The sequence below is a fragment of the Sabethes cyaneus genome, chromosome 1 (genome assembly GCF_943734655.1).
Source record: "Sabethes cyaneus chromosome 1, idSabCyanKW18_F2, whole genome shotgun sequence".
NCBI lineage: Eukaryota > Metazoa > Arthropoda > Insecta > Diptera > Culicidae > Sabethes > Sabethes cyaneus.
Window position 1 is genome coordinate 139,029,255 of NC_071353.1, and position 20,419 is coordinate 139,049,673.

Here is a 20,419-nt window from a genome sequence, read left to right on the forward strand (position 1 = left end):
TAAGGAAAAGAATGTAAGAACATTTAACACAAACGAGGTTTTGTTACAAGCGGGATGGATAGAGGCAATATTTAATCAGTACCAAACCTGGTATTTTAACTTTCCGACCGAAAATGAACAATTACCCATAATTTGGCTTAAAAACAAAAAGATTGATTCCTTGTAGTGTTGCTACTGTGCGTGTGAACGATTCTTAGATGAGCAGGACTAAAATACAATGCGTCAATTATCGAGAAAAGCATATTTTATAAAGCAATTAGTCAAATAAAGAAAAACAATTTAGCCACAAACTTTAAACTCATTTCGATCAAGCTTACACGGATTTAGATTCAAAATTATGCGGGCTTTGATTGATTTTTAACATGGTGTACGGATTTTGAGTCACAGGTGTACGGATTTTGAATCAGGCATAAAAAAGTGTACGGATTTTGAATCAAGAGATGCACATTTCGATCTCGTTTTTTTATAACTAGGATTAATTTTAGCTTCCTGTTATTCCAAATAACGTTAAAATGAGCATTATACTGTGAAAAGAAAATATGACGAATTGCTTATTACAATATCATAATTTTATATTGACTATTTAAAATTGTCTAGCTCTTAGATGTACGGATTTCGATACGGCACGGTATCGCCGAAAGCCTTTGCACAGTTTATTCTTCCACTATTTCTTTGAAAATTTGAACCAAAAGTTTTTTACTCATTTTTTTACTCATAAATATTGTTGAATAATCCCAGGTCCCCAGGAAAAGGCTTATGAAGATTTAACAAAATTTTCATTTAACTAAAAATATTGGAAAAATGTAAAACAACAATCCACACTAAAGACTAGTTAGTCAATATGTTTATTATAGAAATAAGTACATAATTTTGTTGTTTATTAGTCGGTCATATATCGCAAAAATATTGCAAATGCGTTTGTCTTCCAGGTCGCGTCACTTATCCATGATCGAGTCAATCACAATCTTTCATGCAATGAAATAAGATTGCCGAAATTTATTTTTAGATGAAAGTTTTGGGCAAAATCCAAAAGATAACCTAATCGTGATGACATCCACTGTTAATAATTTTTAATGTTAATGTTTAAACTCAAAAGTGATGAACCCGTAGAAACTGTTATATTTTATACCGGCTGTAATGACCCGTGAAAGACTGATGTTGTTCTCTGGATCTCATTTTGTTTTAGATGCTTCTACAGATTGATTCGTAAGGAGCGTGTTACAATCCAAACTCTGATCGACTGTCTTCGTGTTTGGGGAACGTTTGCTGATAGATTCAGCAAGTCTAATTTGGAGAAAAAAATTGAAAGCCAGGACCCGCAGAGACTCCAAACAAAGTGGTCAGCGCTTTCAAGCAGGATCTTCATGAACAGGAGACGTCTGCTGTCGAATTATAAGAAGATAGTGACTCCAAATTGGGTTGATAAACAAAACAAGACGGCAAAAACACGACCCTGGAAGCTGTACACATTGATGCTGACGAAATTTGATTGGGTAACAACAACGAAACCTACGCCAAGGCCGATTTAAAAAAAATGTATAGGGTAGGGGCAAACATCCAACCGAGAAATTTATGTGAACGAGTGTCTTAAAAACCATCTTCTATCTTTCTTGAACCAATACGAACCAATTACTTAACCAATTCCGTGCAGTTTTGGCTGGATTTGACATTCTGCCATTACGGAACAAAGGACATGAAGTGATTTGACGCCAACAATGGGCCAGTGGTGAATATATGAATATATGGTACTACCACCTGCCTTAGCAGAACATCCGTTCATAGCAATGAGCCTATCATGTCAAAAAGTATAAGGGTCCATGCCTAGTGGCACGGGCGCAGGCTTGAAGCAGGACTACGAATGTAGCGCAATTCGTCTCCCAATGCTAAAGCCGGTGATTTTTGTATGAATTTCATATATAGATGCTCAAGTTGCGCATTAAAGAATTGTGTTCTTACATGTGAGAAATTCATAATTTCAACTCTTCAGCTAATTTATATGGTGGACCTGAAAAGGTCCGTTTATTAATCTCTAATTCTCAAATTTCTGACTCGTAGTGTCCATTGTCAACTTTCGTCCTTCAGATGGGCAGTCCCACCAATTTAAACCCTTTGCTTCCGCGACCAAACTTTGGGTTTTCTAGCATATTTAATATTCTATTATAGCAGCTTATTGTCAATTGCAAGTAAAATTGTACCATCCAAAGAGCGATATCGCTCATAAAGTGCTATTTTGCATTAAATCGTTACGATCTTCGGCGCACTTTTTCGTTATCTTCCAAGCAATAAGTGCGCCGAAGAGACCGAAACGATTTAAGCTAAAATAGTACTTTTATGAGCGATTGCGCACTTATTGACTGGACAATTTTCCTTGCAATTGACAATAATAGATCGATGTTTCAAATCCAACACGGTCGGCGTAATTTCCACTCCACACCAAACAATAATCGGCTGCTGCCGAGTTTTACCACCTTTGCCGTGTCCGGATCCGGACAGGGAGATAAAGTCGTAACTCTCATTATTATTTGTAACCCAAACAACGCGAAAATGATGCCGTTCGCAAAATCAATTCAACTGCTTCATATACTTATTCAGTAGTTCTTAAAAGAACTGATTGTTTTCTAGCAGCTGTTAATAATACAAATCGAAGAAATTTCCTGCTTGGCAGCAGCTTTTTTCGGACCGCATTCTCCGTTAAAACTTCTTTTGGCTTTGGAGTTTTCGAAGCCTTTGCTATGGTCTTTATTGACTTAGTAATCTTGCTTCTCGCTAGCAAGTTTGGTAGGCGAACGAACCGGAAGCGCCAGTTCTTTGTTTGGACCAGCTTTCTCTTGTTGAAAACTAACTAAGCCTTTTTCACGAATGTGTCCAACTTTGAAACGTCACAATTGTAGCTGGCGGCGATATACTTCTAGACCGCTTGCAACGAAGATCCGTTGACTCTTCGGTTTATTGGCGTCTCGCTTAGTGAATTTGGATGTCTTCGTTGCCTTATTCCGGGGAAGTAGCAACAGCTGAAGCTCAACGATTTTCGAGCGGATTCTATAGAGCGTAAATTAAATACAATCAAACTTTGATTCAAAGGGAATTTAATCCACAGCTCTTCTCCTATATATTTCTGTCATCCGTGTTAGGGAAGCATTGGCGTGGGAAGGCAAAAATAAGATTAAAGCAACGTCATGAGTTAGAAGACCGCATGGTGAGTCACCACATATTTATCGTTTTATAGATCAAATCAGAAGAAATTCTTCATGATTTAAAGAATCAGCGACATTTGGAAATTTAAGTAAAGAAATTTAGTATGCAGAAAATTTTCATCTCTTCATAAACAAATTCGTTCGTCCTAAAAAGGACGTGTTGTGGTAAATTATGTGGTTGAAAATCCGGCCAGCAGAATGGCTTGAATGTTTGAAACAACACCTCCCAGGGCAATGGTGACAATGGCTACCGGACAGAGCATTTTCCATCCGCTGCGCTGCGTTTTACCAGTTTGCCGAGTCCAGTGAGGGAAATCGCAACTCTCTGCTGTCTGTTCTGCTTCTGCACCGTACCAATGCCAATGCAAAAATGATGCCGTTCGCCGACTTACTTCTGATTATATACCAGAGCAAATGGCAGCAAGTTGTAACAAAGGCGGATCAACGTAGGGCAGAGAATCATAGACACGAAAGAAAGGCGGTACAACGAAACCGTACTCCGTACATTGTTTGAACACAGGGATGGCACGGCAACGAGCATGGCAGACGTGCACTCACAGTTGTGTTTGTCTTAATACAGTTTAAACATGTAATTTCTGACGGGCTCATACTTCGAACGCTCATACTAACCTGCCAACATCACTTTAAAATGTGAGAAAAATCAATTTAACTGCTTCGTATACTTTTATTCAGTAGTTCTTAAAAGAACTGATTGTTTTCTACCAGATATTAGTAATGCAAATCAACGAAATTTACATCTAGGCAGCAGTTTTTTTCGGGCACCTTCTCCGCTGGAACGACTTCCTTTGACTCTGGGGCTTTCGGTGCCTTTGCTACGGTTTTCATTGGCTTAGTAGATTTTTGTTCGGGGGCACCCGCATATTTACTCCAGTAGTACAGCTTTAATCGGAGCCGCCTTTGCAGCAGTTAGCAAAGATATTGTTTTCGTCCGTTTTATCAACCTTGAACAAATCGGAAGCGCCTGTTCTTTTTGTTTGGACCAGCTTTTCGACAGCTAATTTCAAAACCTTTTTCACAAATGTGTCCAACCTTGGAACGTCACAATTGTGGCTAGCGGTGATTTACTTCTAACGGCTTGCAGCGAGGATCCATTGATTTTACTGGGTATTGATAGCAGCAAAAACCATATCGTTCGCTGGCGGGCGAGTCGGTGGCTTCTTCGGATTGTTGGCGTCTTGCTTGGTGAATTTGAATGTCTTCGATGCCTTATTCCGAGCAAGCAACACCCACTGAAGCTCAACAATTTTCGAGCGGATTCTATAGAGCGTAAATACAATCAAAACCCATAGCTCATCTCGTATATATTTCTGTCATCTGTGCTAGGGAAGCATTGGCGTGGGAAGGCAAAAACATAAAAATAATGAAATAATGAATATAGTCTAATATTTTCTCAATTATTAAACGTCTGTTTGGGAAACATGGAATCTATTGTATTGTTATGGATTTTTTGAAAAATTTCCAATCGATTGATACCAATATCTCTAGAATCTGTTGACGGATGACTGAGTTATAAGCGTGCAAACCATAACCACTTTTCGTTACATGTTCCCTTTTCGTTTTTCTAAAGTGCACCCCAATATAGAAATCAAAGAAGTAGTCCTACTTCAAAAGAGTTGAACATATTCAACGATTAGTCATGCTTGCCAACTCTTGTATGAAGGGCCAAAAGGGAATTGGTCGATAAGCAACATCACTTACACATACCAGGAATTTAGAGAATTTCCTTCCAAGGGCTAAGTCGCTTGAGTCAATCGTTGAATAAACCGTCTTAATGCAGAATGACTCCAGCAGGTGAGGAGAAGAGCCCGCTCATTATCCACGATGTGTTGTTAATCGGGCCAAGATTAACCCTAGAAAGTTGACTGTTTCACTCTCCCTAGGCCCACCGCTTCAAACAAGTGCTCTGATTGTCCCTCCCTCTTCCCGATTCTAGTTTATTTATGAAATGTGGTATATATGAGTAAAAATAGAACAATCTCACCAGCAGTCCTTGGAATGGAATAGAGTTGCGTCCTTTTGGTTTCCATAAGTGCTTCTAATAATTAATTTATTTTTTTCTTCTGGTATACAATATCTATGTGCAGTATTAACACTCGTATTGGCCAAAGTTTTCACTATATAGCAGGAGCTGTTTCATAAGCTAAAACGAAAAAAATAATTAAAATAACTTATTTTATGCTTACCTATTAACAAGGTCGTGTGGCTCCGCCGTCTGCCCAAAACCTCGATTACGAGATCAGGCAGCCGGGAACCACCCAGTATCGCACCTCCTAGCTTGGCTACTCAATAGAGCATTACCGGATATGGCCACGTGGAGGCGCTAGGTAGGGGCTTGGGGTGGCTAGAGCTATATTGGACGCTCCTCATTTGCCTTCCCCATTTCATACCCCGCCAACAATGGGCCAGTGGTATCCAAAAACAGAAACCCTGCCAACAAACTAGGGTTTCGCCCCAGAAGTTATGAGGAAACCTGAAATAAAACCCCAAGGAACTTTTGGAATCGAGATATTTTAAGGCAAACTGGCGTTCCGCGGTGAACCAGGTGGACGGGACGGGTAGGCATATGGACACAAGACCTAATGGACAGGAGATCGAATGGATAGAAGATTTGTAGAACTAGTTATTATCTACAATTTTGCTGAAAAAGGTTTTGCTGTATATTTTGTATCTAAGGTGAACGTTCACTTAGCTACTCATGACCTACTAGCATTGAAGCACCGTAAATACAAAAAGTACAGCAAAACTTTATTCAGCGAAATTTTAGATAATAACTAATTCTATAAATGTTTCAGCCCCTACCTAGTGCCTACACGTGGCCATACCTGGAAATACTTCAATTTGTATAATTGAGTAGCCAAGCTAGGAGGTGCGGGGTCGTGCGGTTTTCAGTTCCTAACCTTACAAATGTAGTTTTAGGCAACCATTAAACCACACGACTTTATTTTCAAGTATTATATGATTTAAACTAATATTTTTGGCAAACTAATCTATTTTCAGAGAGCGAAATAGGGCGCTATATCCTTGGCCAATTGCAGCCTGGCTTCTGGTCTAAATGCCATTAGTTCATCCCTGAGGGTCCGGAGTATCACTTAACCTTTATTAGCAAAGATACTCCCTACGACTGTAAATAAATCATTATCTATGTATATGGGAAGCGTTTGGTACGGGAGGTCCACGCTTTCTTCCTTCCCCTTGATTTCAAGGAGTTTAATGGAATTAGGTATTTTCTCTGGTTCCACTGGATTCCTTGGAATTCTCTCTGCGGTACATGCTGCGCAGTTGACCTGGCCGTTGACAAGAAAAATGATTGATTCAAGTAATCGTCATTTTCCAGGATGCCTTCAAGAATTGGCTGCGTTAGTGTGAGATTAGATTAGATTAGATTAGATAACTAATTCTATAAATGTTTCATATATAACTTTGTAAAATTTTGCTCGACTGAAACGGTATTGCCAAATGAATCAAAATTGAGTGAAAGTGATCGAACCATCCCTGATGAGAAGTGAGTAATGAGTAATAAGTAATGAATAATAAGTAATGAGTAATGAGTAATGAGCGGTGCGTAGTGGGTAGTGAGTAGCAAGAAGTGAGAATTGAGAAATGAGTAATGAGTAATGCGAAGTGATGAGATGTGAGAAAAGGTTAATGAGAAGTGAGAAAAGGTTAATGAAAAGTGAGAAAAGGTTAATGAGTAGTGAGAAGTGAGTAGTAAGTAGTGAGTACTGAGTACTGAGCACTGAGTACTACTACTAGTACTGAGTAGTGAGTGATGAGTAACGAGTAGTAGTGGGTAGTGAATAGTGAGTAGTGAGTAGTCAATAATCAATAGTAAGTAGTGAGTAGCCAGCAGTGAAAAATGAGCAATAAGTAGCGAAGGTGAGTAATATAGATGCCAGGCATACAGATATTTGTGCCATATAGAAAATTAGAACCTCATCATTGTCTCTAGAGTGTTTGACTTTCGAAGTCTAATCTTTTGTATAATATAAATCAAGAAAACTCCAGGAGTATTAGTAGAACCAGATCACACAGGAATTAAAATAATTGGTGGGTCCCAAATTTGTACATGCTCAAATATGTGTGTATCTAGCATCTAAATCTTTAGCTAATAGCTGGAAAAACATGTGACTAATATTTCAGTTGTATAACAGAGATTTAGTGAAATAGAAACTGGTTCTTATATTGGGAATGTTGTCCCGTCCCGTCTATTTTTATTCCTCGATGATATTGGAACATTACAGTGTGTTTCTCTACCATTCTTGTAGAGTTAGCCTAGTACTCCGTCCTTGCCGGTATTTTTTCAGCCCATCAATCTCTTGCTGAATCTCATGGAGTTTAGGTTGGTTGGGTTGCTCAAGACCAACAAAGCCGCTGGTAAGGACCGCGTACCAGCTTAGTTTTATAAACATGGCCGAGCAACGCTGTCAACGCTGAGTATAAGGTACTCTCCCAGATCTTGTTACGTCGGCTGTCATCGATAGCACAGGGTTTCGTAGGGAATTCTCAGGTGGGTTTCAAGGGGGCTCGCACAACTATGGGCCAGATTTTTACCATCCGCCTGATGTTGCAAAAATGGCGAGAGTAGAACGTGTCCACGCATAATATCTTTCTTGCTTTCAAAGCAGCATACGATACAGTCGATTGAGACCAATTATGACGGATAATGCACGAACACCGTTTTCCGGATAAACTGACGTGACTGATCAGAGCTATATTGGTTTGAGTGATGTGTTTCGTGCGCATATCGGGGACACTCTCGGTCCCTTTGAAACGTAGCTATGGTTGAGACATGGTAACGGCTTATCCTGCATGCTGTTCAACATCGCTCTTGAGTGGGTTATCCGATGAGTAAGCATCAAAACGAGAGGCACGATTTTCCCCAAGGGTAACCAACTCCTAGGCTTTGCCAATGACTTTCATTCCATAGCCAGGAATTTTGCGACGGCGGAGGCAATCTACACCAGACTGAAAGCGAAGTCTAGGAGGATTGGACAAAACATAAATGCGTTGAAAAACAAATGCATGAAAGAAGGCGGCTCAAGAGAAACAAACGCGTGCCTTCCACGGACGGTAACCGTTGACGGCGCTGAACTAAAAGTAGTAAATGAGTTCGTGTATTTGGGATTGCTGGTGACCATGGGCAACAACATTAGTAAGGAGATGGCTGCCACCGCAGGGACTAACGATGTACAAAACCCTAATTAGACCAGTAGTTCTTTATGGGCTTGAAGTCTTGACACTGCTCGCGAAGGACATACGCGTCTTTGCCGTGCTCGAGCGAAAGGTGCTGCGGAGTAGAAACTGAAAGCGGAGAGTGGCGGAGGCGTATGAATCACAAGCTACAGCACTGCTTGGAAAGATTCCCATCGCACATCTGGCGAAAGTACATAGGCTGGGCCGGACACGCTGTAAGGATGCCAGATAACAGTACGACGAAAACAGTTATCTTCAAGAACCCCACTGGAACTAGGAACAGGGGCGCTCAACGTGAAAGATGGCTCGACAAGGTTGAAAGCGATTTGCGACTTCTGAGACGACTGGGAAATTGGCGTCGAATGGCCCAAGATTGAGTTGAATGAAAACGATAGTTTGAAACAACACGAGTCACTACGGTTCTAGGCTGTTGACGACGAACAATTTACAAACGTATGCCATTAGCACCTTCATGAAAAAAAGTTTGTAGTTATAGAATGTTTCGAATAGTTCTATTTTTATTGACGTAGGATTACGTCTCATTGCAGGGTGTCAAAAAACTTGCGTTGGCCGGACAGCTTTTGCCGGACTTTTAAATATAAAATTGTTGCAATCGTGGAAAACTATTGATAAATGATAACCAGTCTGTTTATGACATATTTATATTCAATTTTCCCACACCAAACAAGGGTCTTGATTTTGACAACATATGTGATACCCATTTATCTGTACCAAGATTAGTCACCATGATCTGTACTTTTTTATTGCACCCTGACCATTGGCACGCCGACAAATTTTAATTTCCCAGAAGGTCGAATCGACATGCGATTTTGCGTGGAATGCATCAACAGTAAGTGTCGAATATTCATTTGAATGCCCTTTCCTTTGCGTGAACAGTACCAAGTAGGGTGGAATTGCACTTGACCGGTGTGACGTTGTTCTGCTAAGCGGTTATTAATTATGTGTTTTTGGTTAATAATGGAGTGCAATCAAGGAAATTCGGTATTTTCAATGAGTAACATTTCAACAAATTGCTTTCGCAGTCTCCTCTCAAAATGGTGTTGTACCGCTTCCAACCTTCGACCTATCATCATAATTATTACACCTAGACGAAATACAGCCATAGCAGTTCAACTGCCGGTCTTAAATTCCAGACCAGGTCATCAGCAGGTACTTCTGCAAAGTTAAAAGAACATCCCGCGCTGTCATTTTCATCAGTGTACCAAAGTCTCGATCCGGGAAATCGTTTAATGTTGTCCTTCCATCAATTAAGCGGCAGCTTTATTATCCTGACGCATCAGCTTACACACACGCCTGGCTAAAAGGGTACATTTTTCATCCTGACGCGAGAAACATAAAAAGACGATACGCGTCGCATTCAGATAATGTTCTGAGGCGTTCCGATGCGGCACCTCGCATGACCGATCATCATCAACAACGAATGCATCTGATGAATACTAAATGCGTGCGGTGTCTTCTTGGGTGTGGCTACGGTGTGCTGTGGTTATCGAGTAATTTCCCATCTTCGCACGTTATGACTCGCTCACGATGCTCAACCACTTCGGCAGTCCTCAGCCTGATGGGTTTCGATTAAAAAAATTATAAATATAAAAACTTAAAAATTTTGTACCTAAAAAAACCTAATTTTAATTTATTTGTTTCACCTTTCTGTCTGGTAAACTTTTCGATCCAGGTACTCTAACGGACCGCACAAATTGATCGTCACTAAAATCGACCAACAAGTCTGGTTCAAGATCAAGTGCAAATAGCATGTGCACGAGGTGCCTTGGTACAGTGAAAGTCTCACGTAGGAACTCGCGACGTACAACCTACCTGTCGTGTCGTATCGTGGTGGCAGCAGACGGCGAGTCCGCTTGGCGCAATCAGTGCAAAGCAAAACAAAATTACCATACCTTCTTTGGCCGGGCGGGATCCCGGCCGGCGACCGTCGTCGTCGTCGTCGTCATCGTCGTCGCTCCTCCGCGAATGAAGGGGTTGTTCTCGCCGGTAATGCCGATAAATTATACACTCCATCAAGTTAATAATGTACTGCTCAAACAAAACGATGAAGAAATTTGGATTCATCTGCATGATAGCTTCGGAGCAGAGTGTACACCGTAAAATTTGAACTGCTGACTTTGTTTGTCTTTACCTATATTACTTATTGTGGTTATCGTTAATCTATAGACGGGATTTTAAATTGTGCAATTATAACCAACACGTCAAGTTTAAAATGTATAACATCGTTAGAGGAATAATGCAACCCATTATGCTCATAAAACATATTATTTTGCACCCTTGGATTTGCTTGGTATGTGCCATTTTTCGCGTGAACCAGCTGAACTTGTTGAACTCATCTTCCGGAAAAGTTATGGACCAAAAAAAAGTTTTTATTAAACTTTGAATTGGCTCGGGAAGCCTCCCCATACGGAGATCAAGGACACCTGATAGTGAACTCAAATTACTGGCTGTATTTTCGAAAAAACGGAAAAAAAGAAAATAGGTAACAAACTGAGACTGAGAAGTGCTTATAAATCAAGTTGTTCGAAAGAGTTATCACTGCTCATCGGCAGTGAGCACGGGTTATTCCGTTTTGTACCTGCGCAATTCAATGAACAACAGTGATTGAAACTTGATTTATTGTTATTTTGCTCTTAGCGGAAGGAATTGTATCAATGGATGCGTGTTGACTGGAACTTATTATCTCTTGGAAGTCTTGTGCATTGGCTGTTCCATATTATTTCAGCAGCGTGAACTCTTTTTTCTTGGAAAAATATCGTTTTATAAGCATATTGTAACTGCTTTTTCCGGACAAAACCCTTTCTGCTATTAAGTGCGCCATGTTCTGTCGATTGAATTTACCTTTTTATAAAGAAATATTACTATGAACTTACATAAACTATTACCAAAGACATAACACTTGGAAGAAAAATCAACAAAAATTATCGTACCACACATTTTGCCTGAACACCAGCGCCATCTATGAACGACAATCCCAAATATCATAGAGCAACATGAGTATCCCTCGAACTAGCAAGTATTTTTTATGGGGGACATCCCCTTCTTTCGTTAAACAGCGCCACTTTGACCAAAACGGAGACATTCCCAACTAAGTCCAAATTTGAAATGACGGTTTAATCGGTGGGAAGAATGGAAAACGAGTGTTAAGTCTGTTTGTCTGTGCTATTGCTGTGACGAAAAACGAATTAATGAGATTGATTATTATTAGCGGCGGATCAAGCGGAACGAGACTAGACAAGTCTTGGGATAAGAACACTGCATTGTCACTACTGAGTTGGCTGTTGCTAAGGATGTAAAGAAAGGGAAGCTGGGGTGACATTGCGATTCTCGTTTCAAGTGATTTTGGTTCGTTTCGACCACGTTAAACGAATGGGTGAAACGAACCAAAATCACCCGAAACGAGAATCGCAATATCACCCCTGTCTTGCTCTGGTATCGTTAACTCCAAAGGTTCACGAAGGAAAAAATACTTGAAATTGGTTTATCTTTAATATTTTGAAACCAAAAAGATGAAAAAAGGTTTATTCAAAAAGTTATTACTTAAATTGTTGTTAAAGTAACACCTAAATATTGGACGACCCCTTCAAAAAATGCATCATTTTTTCATTCAAAAAGTTGCCGAAGGCCACATTGAGCTGAGATATGCCGTATAACCGCAAATATATTTGTCCCCAAATTTTAATTTCTGGCCCATAGCGCTTGGGCTGTTGCTGGTGCCATGCCGGTGGATTTGTTGAAGAGAATCGTTTTCGTCGCACTTTCAGCCGGCATCCTTACGAAGTGTCTGGCACACCGTAGTCGATCGACTTGGGCTTCTACCGATCTGCCTATTCAATTTCATGCCGTCCGTTTAGTGGTAGAATACGAACGCTATGCCTAGCACAGCCAGCCCTTCGTGCAGTAATACCTCCGATTGTGCAGCAAAACGAATGCATTCTGATCTTGTTTTTACATTTTCGTTTCGCTCAACTTTCCTTTACTGCTTGGAACAGTGAATGACTGTGAGTCAATTGATTGACAGTCACCCCACAAACGAAGCCAATGGCCAATAACTCAATAACTCGCATCATTAGACCAACAACACTTGTTGATGATGGTAATTCCATCAAAACTATAGTCGTTGGTTTACTGATGACAAGTACTCGTAAGCTACTGAGTTACTTTGGCCATCCCTTCAATTCAGTTTTCTCTAGTTTACTGTAGGCTTCTCTTGATGCAGAGGTCGTTGACAAGAGGCAGATTGACTGTATATGGAAAACAGTCATGAAATGATCGTCTTTGAAGTGCAAGTTGGATGCAGAAAATATACGCATTCACGCGGTCACAGTCGACTTGTGATCCCTTTTCATGCCAACTTTCGTCTGATGTATGATAATGATGTATGGAACTGTCTTCAAGCAGTATAGTTCGTGATTCATACGCCTCCGTTACTCTCCGCTTTCACTTTGTACTCCGCCAAATATCGTCCGCAGCACCTTCCGTTCCAATACGATAAGAGCACGTATGTCCTTCGAGAGCAGCGCCGCAGCATCAAGTCCGTCTATAAAGAACGACCGGACTAATAAGGGGTTTGTTCATTATCGATTTCGTAGATTGTAGATTTTTGGTCGCTGCATTTTGCGAAGGGAAAAGTAGGGCCGATTACCAGCTTTAATGTGCCGCAAATCTCCTTATTAATGTTGTTGTCCGCGGTCACCAGCTATCCCAATTATCAAGAACTCATCTACTACTTCTAGTTCATCGCCGTCAACGGTGGTTACCGTCCGTGGGAGGCGCGCATTTGTCTCCTTTGAGCCTCTTGCATTCATGTATATGGTCTTCAACGCATTTATTTTTAGCCCAATCCTCCTAGTCTCCACTTTTAGTCTGGCGTAGATTGCCGTCGTCGTCTCAAAGTTCTGGGCTATGATATCAAAATCATCTGCGAAGCCTAGGAGCTGGATACTTTTACGGAAAAACGTGCCACTCGTTTCATTACCCGCTCGTCGAATCACCCCCATCACCATCAAAATAACAGCAAGGAGTTATGTAAAATGTTAAAACAGTTGATTTAAAGTAAAGATAATTCTCCGCGGTCCATAACTTTTAATGGCACAGAAGAACAATCGAGTCAAGTAATAGCGAATAAATTCAACAGTTATTTTGTTGATAGTGTTCAGCTGATCAATCAAAGTATTGATTTGGTCAGTGGACCTCACGAATACACAGCCGATTTCTAATAATATAAGTTTTGACGGATTTCGCCCTATTACTTTATTGATTACGGTCCATGGAAACGAATTCAACCGCTTACAAGTATTAATTAGATGCTTACAATTTACTGTAAAATAATATTAGTCCGTGAATGCTCTGCAGTGTTTGTGTTCTCATTTTTTTTGCCATGACAAATATCTTCACTTTGCTGGGCATTGCACAATAAAATCTTGGATTTTGAGACCACCCTATGTTCAAATTAATAAGGAAAAGTAAAAAAACGCTAGCGGTACCACTATTACCACTGATTATGCTATAATCTTAGTTGTGCTTTACCTGCTTATCTGTTAGGGGTTAGTAGACGAAAATAAGCTGAGAAGTTTTCATTTGAATGCTCAGCATGCTGCTATCCTGTTGAATTGAAATCAATCTGACCCTTTTGAAAATTAAAAGATTTTTTGATCTTATTGTGACACATCTGTTTACCTTTATAGAACGCTTGAATCAATGCCCTAAAGCTACATCCTAAATCTTTTTGTTAAGCAATCTTAGGGGCTAATGTTTTTTGAAAGTACCTTAATAAAACATAAATTTGACATTTTTGTTTTGCAAAACTAGTACTATTTACAGGCTACAGTAGTGCTACGCATATAGGGACTCGCGGGGTGTAATAATCCAATCCATTTCCAGATTTTTTTCGGCTAGCAAATATCACTTTTAGATGAAATTTTATAAAACTTGCGTTGCTCTCTGTAGACGATCAAAATGGCACTCTCCCAAATATACATCCGGTCCATGTATAAGTAAACCTAGCGCTCGCTGCTGTCCAAACGCACAGTGCTTATCAGCGAAGGAGCCGTACCTGTTCGATCGTCCGGTCTTCTTAATCCGAAAAACTGTCGCTCCAGTAGGTGGAAGTGAGCGGTGCGACACATTTAAACAGATCTCTCCCGCTGTTGGCCGGCGAGGGTTGTTCCAGTTTTTTCTTCTTTTCTGCACTCCCTGAGGACAATGGTTTTTTGGAATCAGACTCGCGACGCTTCTGGATGTCCTTTTGCCGCTGCTGTTGCTTCTTGAGTTCCTTGGCCTTCATCTTTTCCGCTCGTTTTTTATCATCCTGATCATGCCGTTCCAAGTGATTAGACAGATAAACCTTTGATTTAAAGGTTTTCTCACACTTGGTACAGGGGAATAAGTCGCCTTTGTGGGTCTGAAGATGCTCCTTTAGTTCGACGCCGGTTTTGAAAGTTTCGTCGCACTTCGTACAATCGTGAGTTTTGCGTTGTTTAATCGGTTTATCATCTTCGCTGTCCGATGAGCTTGCTTCTGGCGCTTCAATATAGACAACATTAGCTATTCCTGGGGATTTTGCTTTCGTGGCTGATTTTGGAGGGCGACCTGGACCGCGACGAGGGACTGCTGGCGATGCAGTAGGAGGACTTGCTAGTTTAAATCCTGGTTGTCGACCTCGTCTTCGCTTAACGCCAGTTACAATTCCTGGAGTAGATTCTGATTTCGGTCTACGGCCCCGTCTTTTCGGTGTCCTTTTCTTTTTGTTCGCTGGCTCAAAGCTATCGTCAGACGTAACTGGTTCTGACTCGACTTCCGACTGAGAAACTTTATATTCATCATCATCCTGCGGTTCGTCTTCATTTTCCTCCTCGTCTGACATAGGGCAATTTACGATTACAAAATCCGTAGTTCTCCGACTCTTGTTATAAGCACGCTTCAATGTTTTTCGAAGTTCCTTATCGGTGTTTTCGCAAGTGTTCTTGAAATCAAACGCGATTCTAACTTTTTCTACGCATTTTTGACAAATTTTATGCGGTAGATGGTCTCTTTCTGTTATCCGAACGGTCGGACAGATTTTTATAATAATGTCACAAATTCTTATTGAAGATTCAAAATCAAAAATATTGGATAAGTTTTCCTTAGAAGTGCACACCCGACATATTTCCAAATCTGCGGGTTCTCCGTCTTTGCGGCGCACTTTAGGTTTATCTTTTTCCTCTGCTTTTACTTTATCTTCTTTCTTATCTTCGGACTGATCTCCTTCCTGTTGATTATCTGCTTCGAGTTCGTTATCTTCTTCTAATCTCTCTTCTTTCATTTCTTCGTCTTCTTCCATTTTGTTCTCATCGTTTGCCGGATCTTCGGTTGGTTTCGGGTCCGCAACGTCTAGCGCAGAAGATGCCTCCTCCGGCTGGTGATTTTCCAGAGACTCTTCCATCGCTTCATCGTGGTTTCTTTCGGCTTCTAACTGTTCCATTGCTACCGGAATTACCTCCACTTGTTCCCCCTTATATGTTTCGGAATCTAAATTTTCGTTATCTTCCACTGGTTCGTGTACTATAATGCTATCCCGCTCCTGGAAATGGTTTTCTTTTAATGTCTCAACTGAAAGTTCAGTAGTTTGCTGATAAATATTATTGGGATCCTGCACGTAATGTTGCTGTTCTGTAACTTCTCCTGTTTGACCACTGTATACGATATTTCCATATGAATTACCACCGTATTTTACCACGTATTTTACCGGATTCCCCAGCCAGCATCAGCCAACCAAACTTTTGCATGGAATATGCAAGCTTCTCTATCAGTGACACAGAGGGAAAATAGACGCGTTTGCGGTATAACGTAATTTCACCGGCAGATTCCGAAATATTACTCTCAACAATTACAACAGTTGGCAGTTTATCACTTCCGCTAACTTTTTGCAACGAAATCATCGACTTTGTAATTAAAAAACCCGCCCAAAAACACTTTTAAACGCTGCGGCGTGGAAGCAAAACACAACACACTCGGAAATTTTCGACCGCCATTTGCAGAGTTGAAGATTTGCCTTTTGCAGAGTTGAAGGATATTTGTTTTTCTTTAGAGAAATCGGCTGGTATCGACAATGTTAACGCAAAAGTAATACAAGATTGCTTTCATGTCATTGGACACGACTTGCTGGACCTAGTTAATGAATCGTTGCAAACTGGGCACGTGCCTAAAGTTTGGAAAGAGTCACTTGTGATTTCTATTCCCAAAGTTAATGGAACGGATAAAGCCGAAGAGTACCGTCCTATTAACATATTTCACACATTAGAAAAAATTTTAGAGCTTGTTGTCAAAGGCCAGCTTATGAATTACTTAAATTATAATCATTTGCTAATTCCAGAGCAATCAGGCTACCAAGAGGAACACTCTTGTGAAACTGCATTAAATCTGGTGCTAGCAAAATGGAAAGAAAAAATCGAAGCTAAAGAAACTATTCTTGCTATATTTTTGGATCTAAAACGCGCGTTTGAAACAATCTCTAGGCCCTTATTGTTACAAACCTTGAAGCGATTTGGTATTGTAGGAATGGCATATAAATGGTTTGAAAGCTATTTATGTGACAGAACTCAGAAAACTCACTTTGATAATTTGAATTCTGATTCCCTTGCCAACACACTTGGTGTACCGCAAGGAAGTGTGTTGGGGCCCCTTTTGTTCATAATGTATTTCAATGACATGAAACGAGTTTTACGGTTCTGTGACATAAATTTGTTTGCGGACGACACTGTTCTATTCATTGCGGCTAAGGACCCTAATGAAATTGTCACACATTTAAACCAAGATTTACATTATCTTTCGAATTGGTTAAAATTTAAACAGCTTAAGACCAACATTAGCAAGACAAAATATATGATTACTCCAAGCCAGACGTAAACGATGAAATTGATGGTGAGACTATTGAGTAGTAGTAGTAGGAGAAAGCCACCATCATTTCAAGGACTTGCCAATGTATGTGGGTAGAATTACAGTAGATCCGAATTTGATTATCAAATGAATTTCACACTAATGCTGTTACAGAAGGGCCAAAAGGGATTAGGCGGACCCACAAGCAGAGGCACTTGTGCGCATTCCGGGGTTATAAGAGTCGCCTTCCAGCATTAGGATCCTTCCATGTAATAATCAATTTCGCTGTACCAACTTTAACCCACGTGATGATTTGTTTGTTTTAAATTGAGAAGTGCCATATTTGCTTCAAACCTTAAGGATTCAGGTTGGCAATCCACTCATCCAGCCTTCCACATTTATGATTTCTATAATAACACTGTTAATAATATGATATTAAGATGAAATGTGGAATATATATAGGTAAAAATAGAACAATCTCACCAGCAGTCCTTCGTATGAAATAAAGTAGCGTCCTTTGAAGTTTCATAAGTGCTTCTAATAGTTAAATTGAATTTTTCATTCTGGTATCCATGTGCAGTATTAACACTCGTTTTGGCCAAAGTTTTTACTGTATAGCAGTAGATGCTTCATAAGCTAAAACGAAAAAAATAATTAAAATAACTCATTAGGCTTACCAATTAGCTAGGCCGTGTGGCTCCGCCGTCTGCCCAAAACCTCGGTTTTGAAGTCAGGCAGCCGGAAACCACCCAGCATCGCACCTCCTAGCTTGGCTACTCAATAGAGCATTACCAGGTATGGCCACGGGGAGGCGCTAGGTAGGGGCTTGGGATGGCTAGAGCTATATTGGACGCTCCTCATTTACCTTCCCCATTTTATACCCAAATTGATGGTGAGACTATTGACCGCGTAAATGAACTTAAGTATTTTGGAGTAACCATTGATGACAAGTTAACCTTTAAGTCTCACATTGATAATGTCATCGAAAAATGGCGAAAAAGTACGGTGTCTTGTGCCGTTTAAAAAATGAATTAACGATTAGTAGTAAAATTCTTTTATATAAGTCAATCATTTCACCAAATATAGATTTTTGCTCATCCATCCTGCTCCTTGCAAACGATACCCAAATATTGAAGTTGCAGCGCTTGCAAATTAAAGTTATGCGATTAATTTTAAGATGGAATAGATACACTTCCTCATATATTATGCTGGACGCATTGCAATGGCTTTCTGTGAAGCAAAGAGTTTATTTTTTGATAATGGTGTTTCTATATAAAATTCTTAACGGGATGGTACCTCGATATTTGTGTGACCGAATTGAACGAGGAAGAGATTTGCATTCGTACAACACTAGAAACGCGGAAGATGCAAGAACGCCACATTTTTTGTTTGGAAGATCACAGAACTCTTGTACAAAGGAATAAATTATTTCAATTCGATGCTCAGAGAAATAAAACGTGCAGCAACAATGGCGGAATTCAAAAGGCTTTGCATTTCACACATAAAATCTACCTTATAGACACAATTTGATGAATTTTTTTTTATTAATTTTAGAAGATTGTATATTTAGTTATTTTTTGTATATTTAGTGGATATAGTAAGTTATCATGTTCATTGATGATGATGGATTTGAAATTGTTATTATTATTAATTAAAAAAGTTTAGAGAAGGCTACACATACAGACATACTCAATCTGGAAATTGAATGATCAGGTTAAAGTCCTGAACAAAGGGTTTGGAGCGGAAGCTGGATAGGCTTGGGTTTGCTTGTGGACTTTGGAACTCGTATACCATCGCTTTGTTGCGGAGTTGTATATCGAGCACCAAAGTTCTGCAGGATCTCCGTCGTAGATCTAGATCGTTATCTAGAACCAACTCTGACCAGCTTGTGCTGCTAAATATTAGATTCAATTCCTAATCATGTCCAGATAATTTTCGGGTTGAAAAAGTTTTGGACGAGCCTTGGACATTTTTTGAAAATGTTGATATTCACTTGAAAGTTTGATATGTCTGCATTAGAAGCCAGTTCGTTATTTGCTTTTGCATCTGGCTACATTGTTATTACATAAATATCTTAATAGATAAATCGTCTCGCTCAAACCGTTGTAGGGGTATGAGATGGGACCATCATCATCACCACCATCGGGCGTTGTCTGGCTACCAAGATATTGAAAGGCGTCTACCTGCTCAACTTGTTGTCCGGCTACTGGGAGTTGGTGGGTTGGTGGAATTGTCAGTGTTCACTACCATAGACTTTGTTTTCGCTACATTGACTGTGAGATCTGCTGCCTGGGAGTTCTCGGAGAGGTAATCTAACTTGCTCTGCATATCGTTTCCGCATTGTGCGAGCAAGACAATGTCGTCGGCTAGGTTGAGGGCATGAGATCGGCTCGGCTGAGACGGTACTGTTAAATATATTAAAATTGAGTTGAAATGATCGGATACATGCCACTATCACTACAAAGAGACTTACGTAGTCCTACGTAACCTTTCGTTGCCATCCAGCGTCAAGTAGGCTTTACGAGCCTACTGCTTCACCGGATAGATGTTTTTCACCACCACCTTCAGCTGCTCCTTCTGAGTGATTGCCTGCTACTCGGAAATGTCCAGGAAATTCTTCACCGTTTCGTCGGTCACCTCGAACTTTCGGCCCAAGGCCTGGAACGATGAGGCTATCTTACTCTCGGTCTTCCTCTTCAGCTTCTGGTGCTCTTTACGGTCGCGCAGCACCGTCGGACCAGGCTTCCGGCCATCGCTCTTGCTTTTCTCCAGAAGGGAAAGGATGCTGTGAATAACAAATTGGCTATATCTAGCGAATACGGAGTGTCTCATAATGTCCGATTTCTTCACTCCGGGGAGGAGCTTGCAGTACGAACAAAGCATGGAGCGTAGTTGCTAGACTGTTTTCGCCATGACTGTTGCAAATCAACTGATAACGCTGTCGATTTTTTTCCATACTCAACGGGATTGCTACGATTGGCGATGCACTGGAAGATGGTAAATTACTCTAAAAAGTTTAATCGGAATCGGAATTTAATCGGTTTAATCGGAAATGTAACTTCTATGTTCATGCAGATGCCTATTATAATCATTTTTCACGTGAGGAATATGCGAACAGAATTTTACTCACAGTT

At 40.3% G+C, this 20,419-nt stretch overlaps 1 protein-coding gene across 1 annotated transcript; it reads right to left on the reverse strand.

The window, feature by feature from the left end:
* Positions 1-14,285: 14,285 nt before the first annotated feature.
* On the reverse strand, positions 14,286-16,108 carry LOC128745163 (zinc finger protein CG2199-like). Its single transcript, XM_053842176.1, has one exon. The coding sequence runs from the start codon at positions 15,889-15,891 to the stop codon at positions 14,506-14,508; it is 1,386 nt and encodes a 461-aa protein (XP_053698151.1). The 5' UTR covers positions 15,892-16,108; the 3' UTR covers positions 14,286-14,505.
* Between the last annotated feature and the right edge of the window lie 4,311 nt (positions 16,109-20,419).

Excerpts from the sequence above, each read along its gene's own strand:
- LOC128745163 (XM_053842176.1), bottom strand. The coding sequence starts at position 15,891 with ATGGAACAGTTAGAAGCCGAAAGAAACCACGATGAAGCGATGGAAGAG.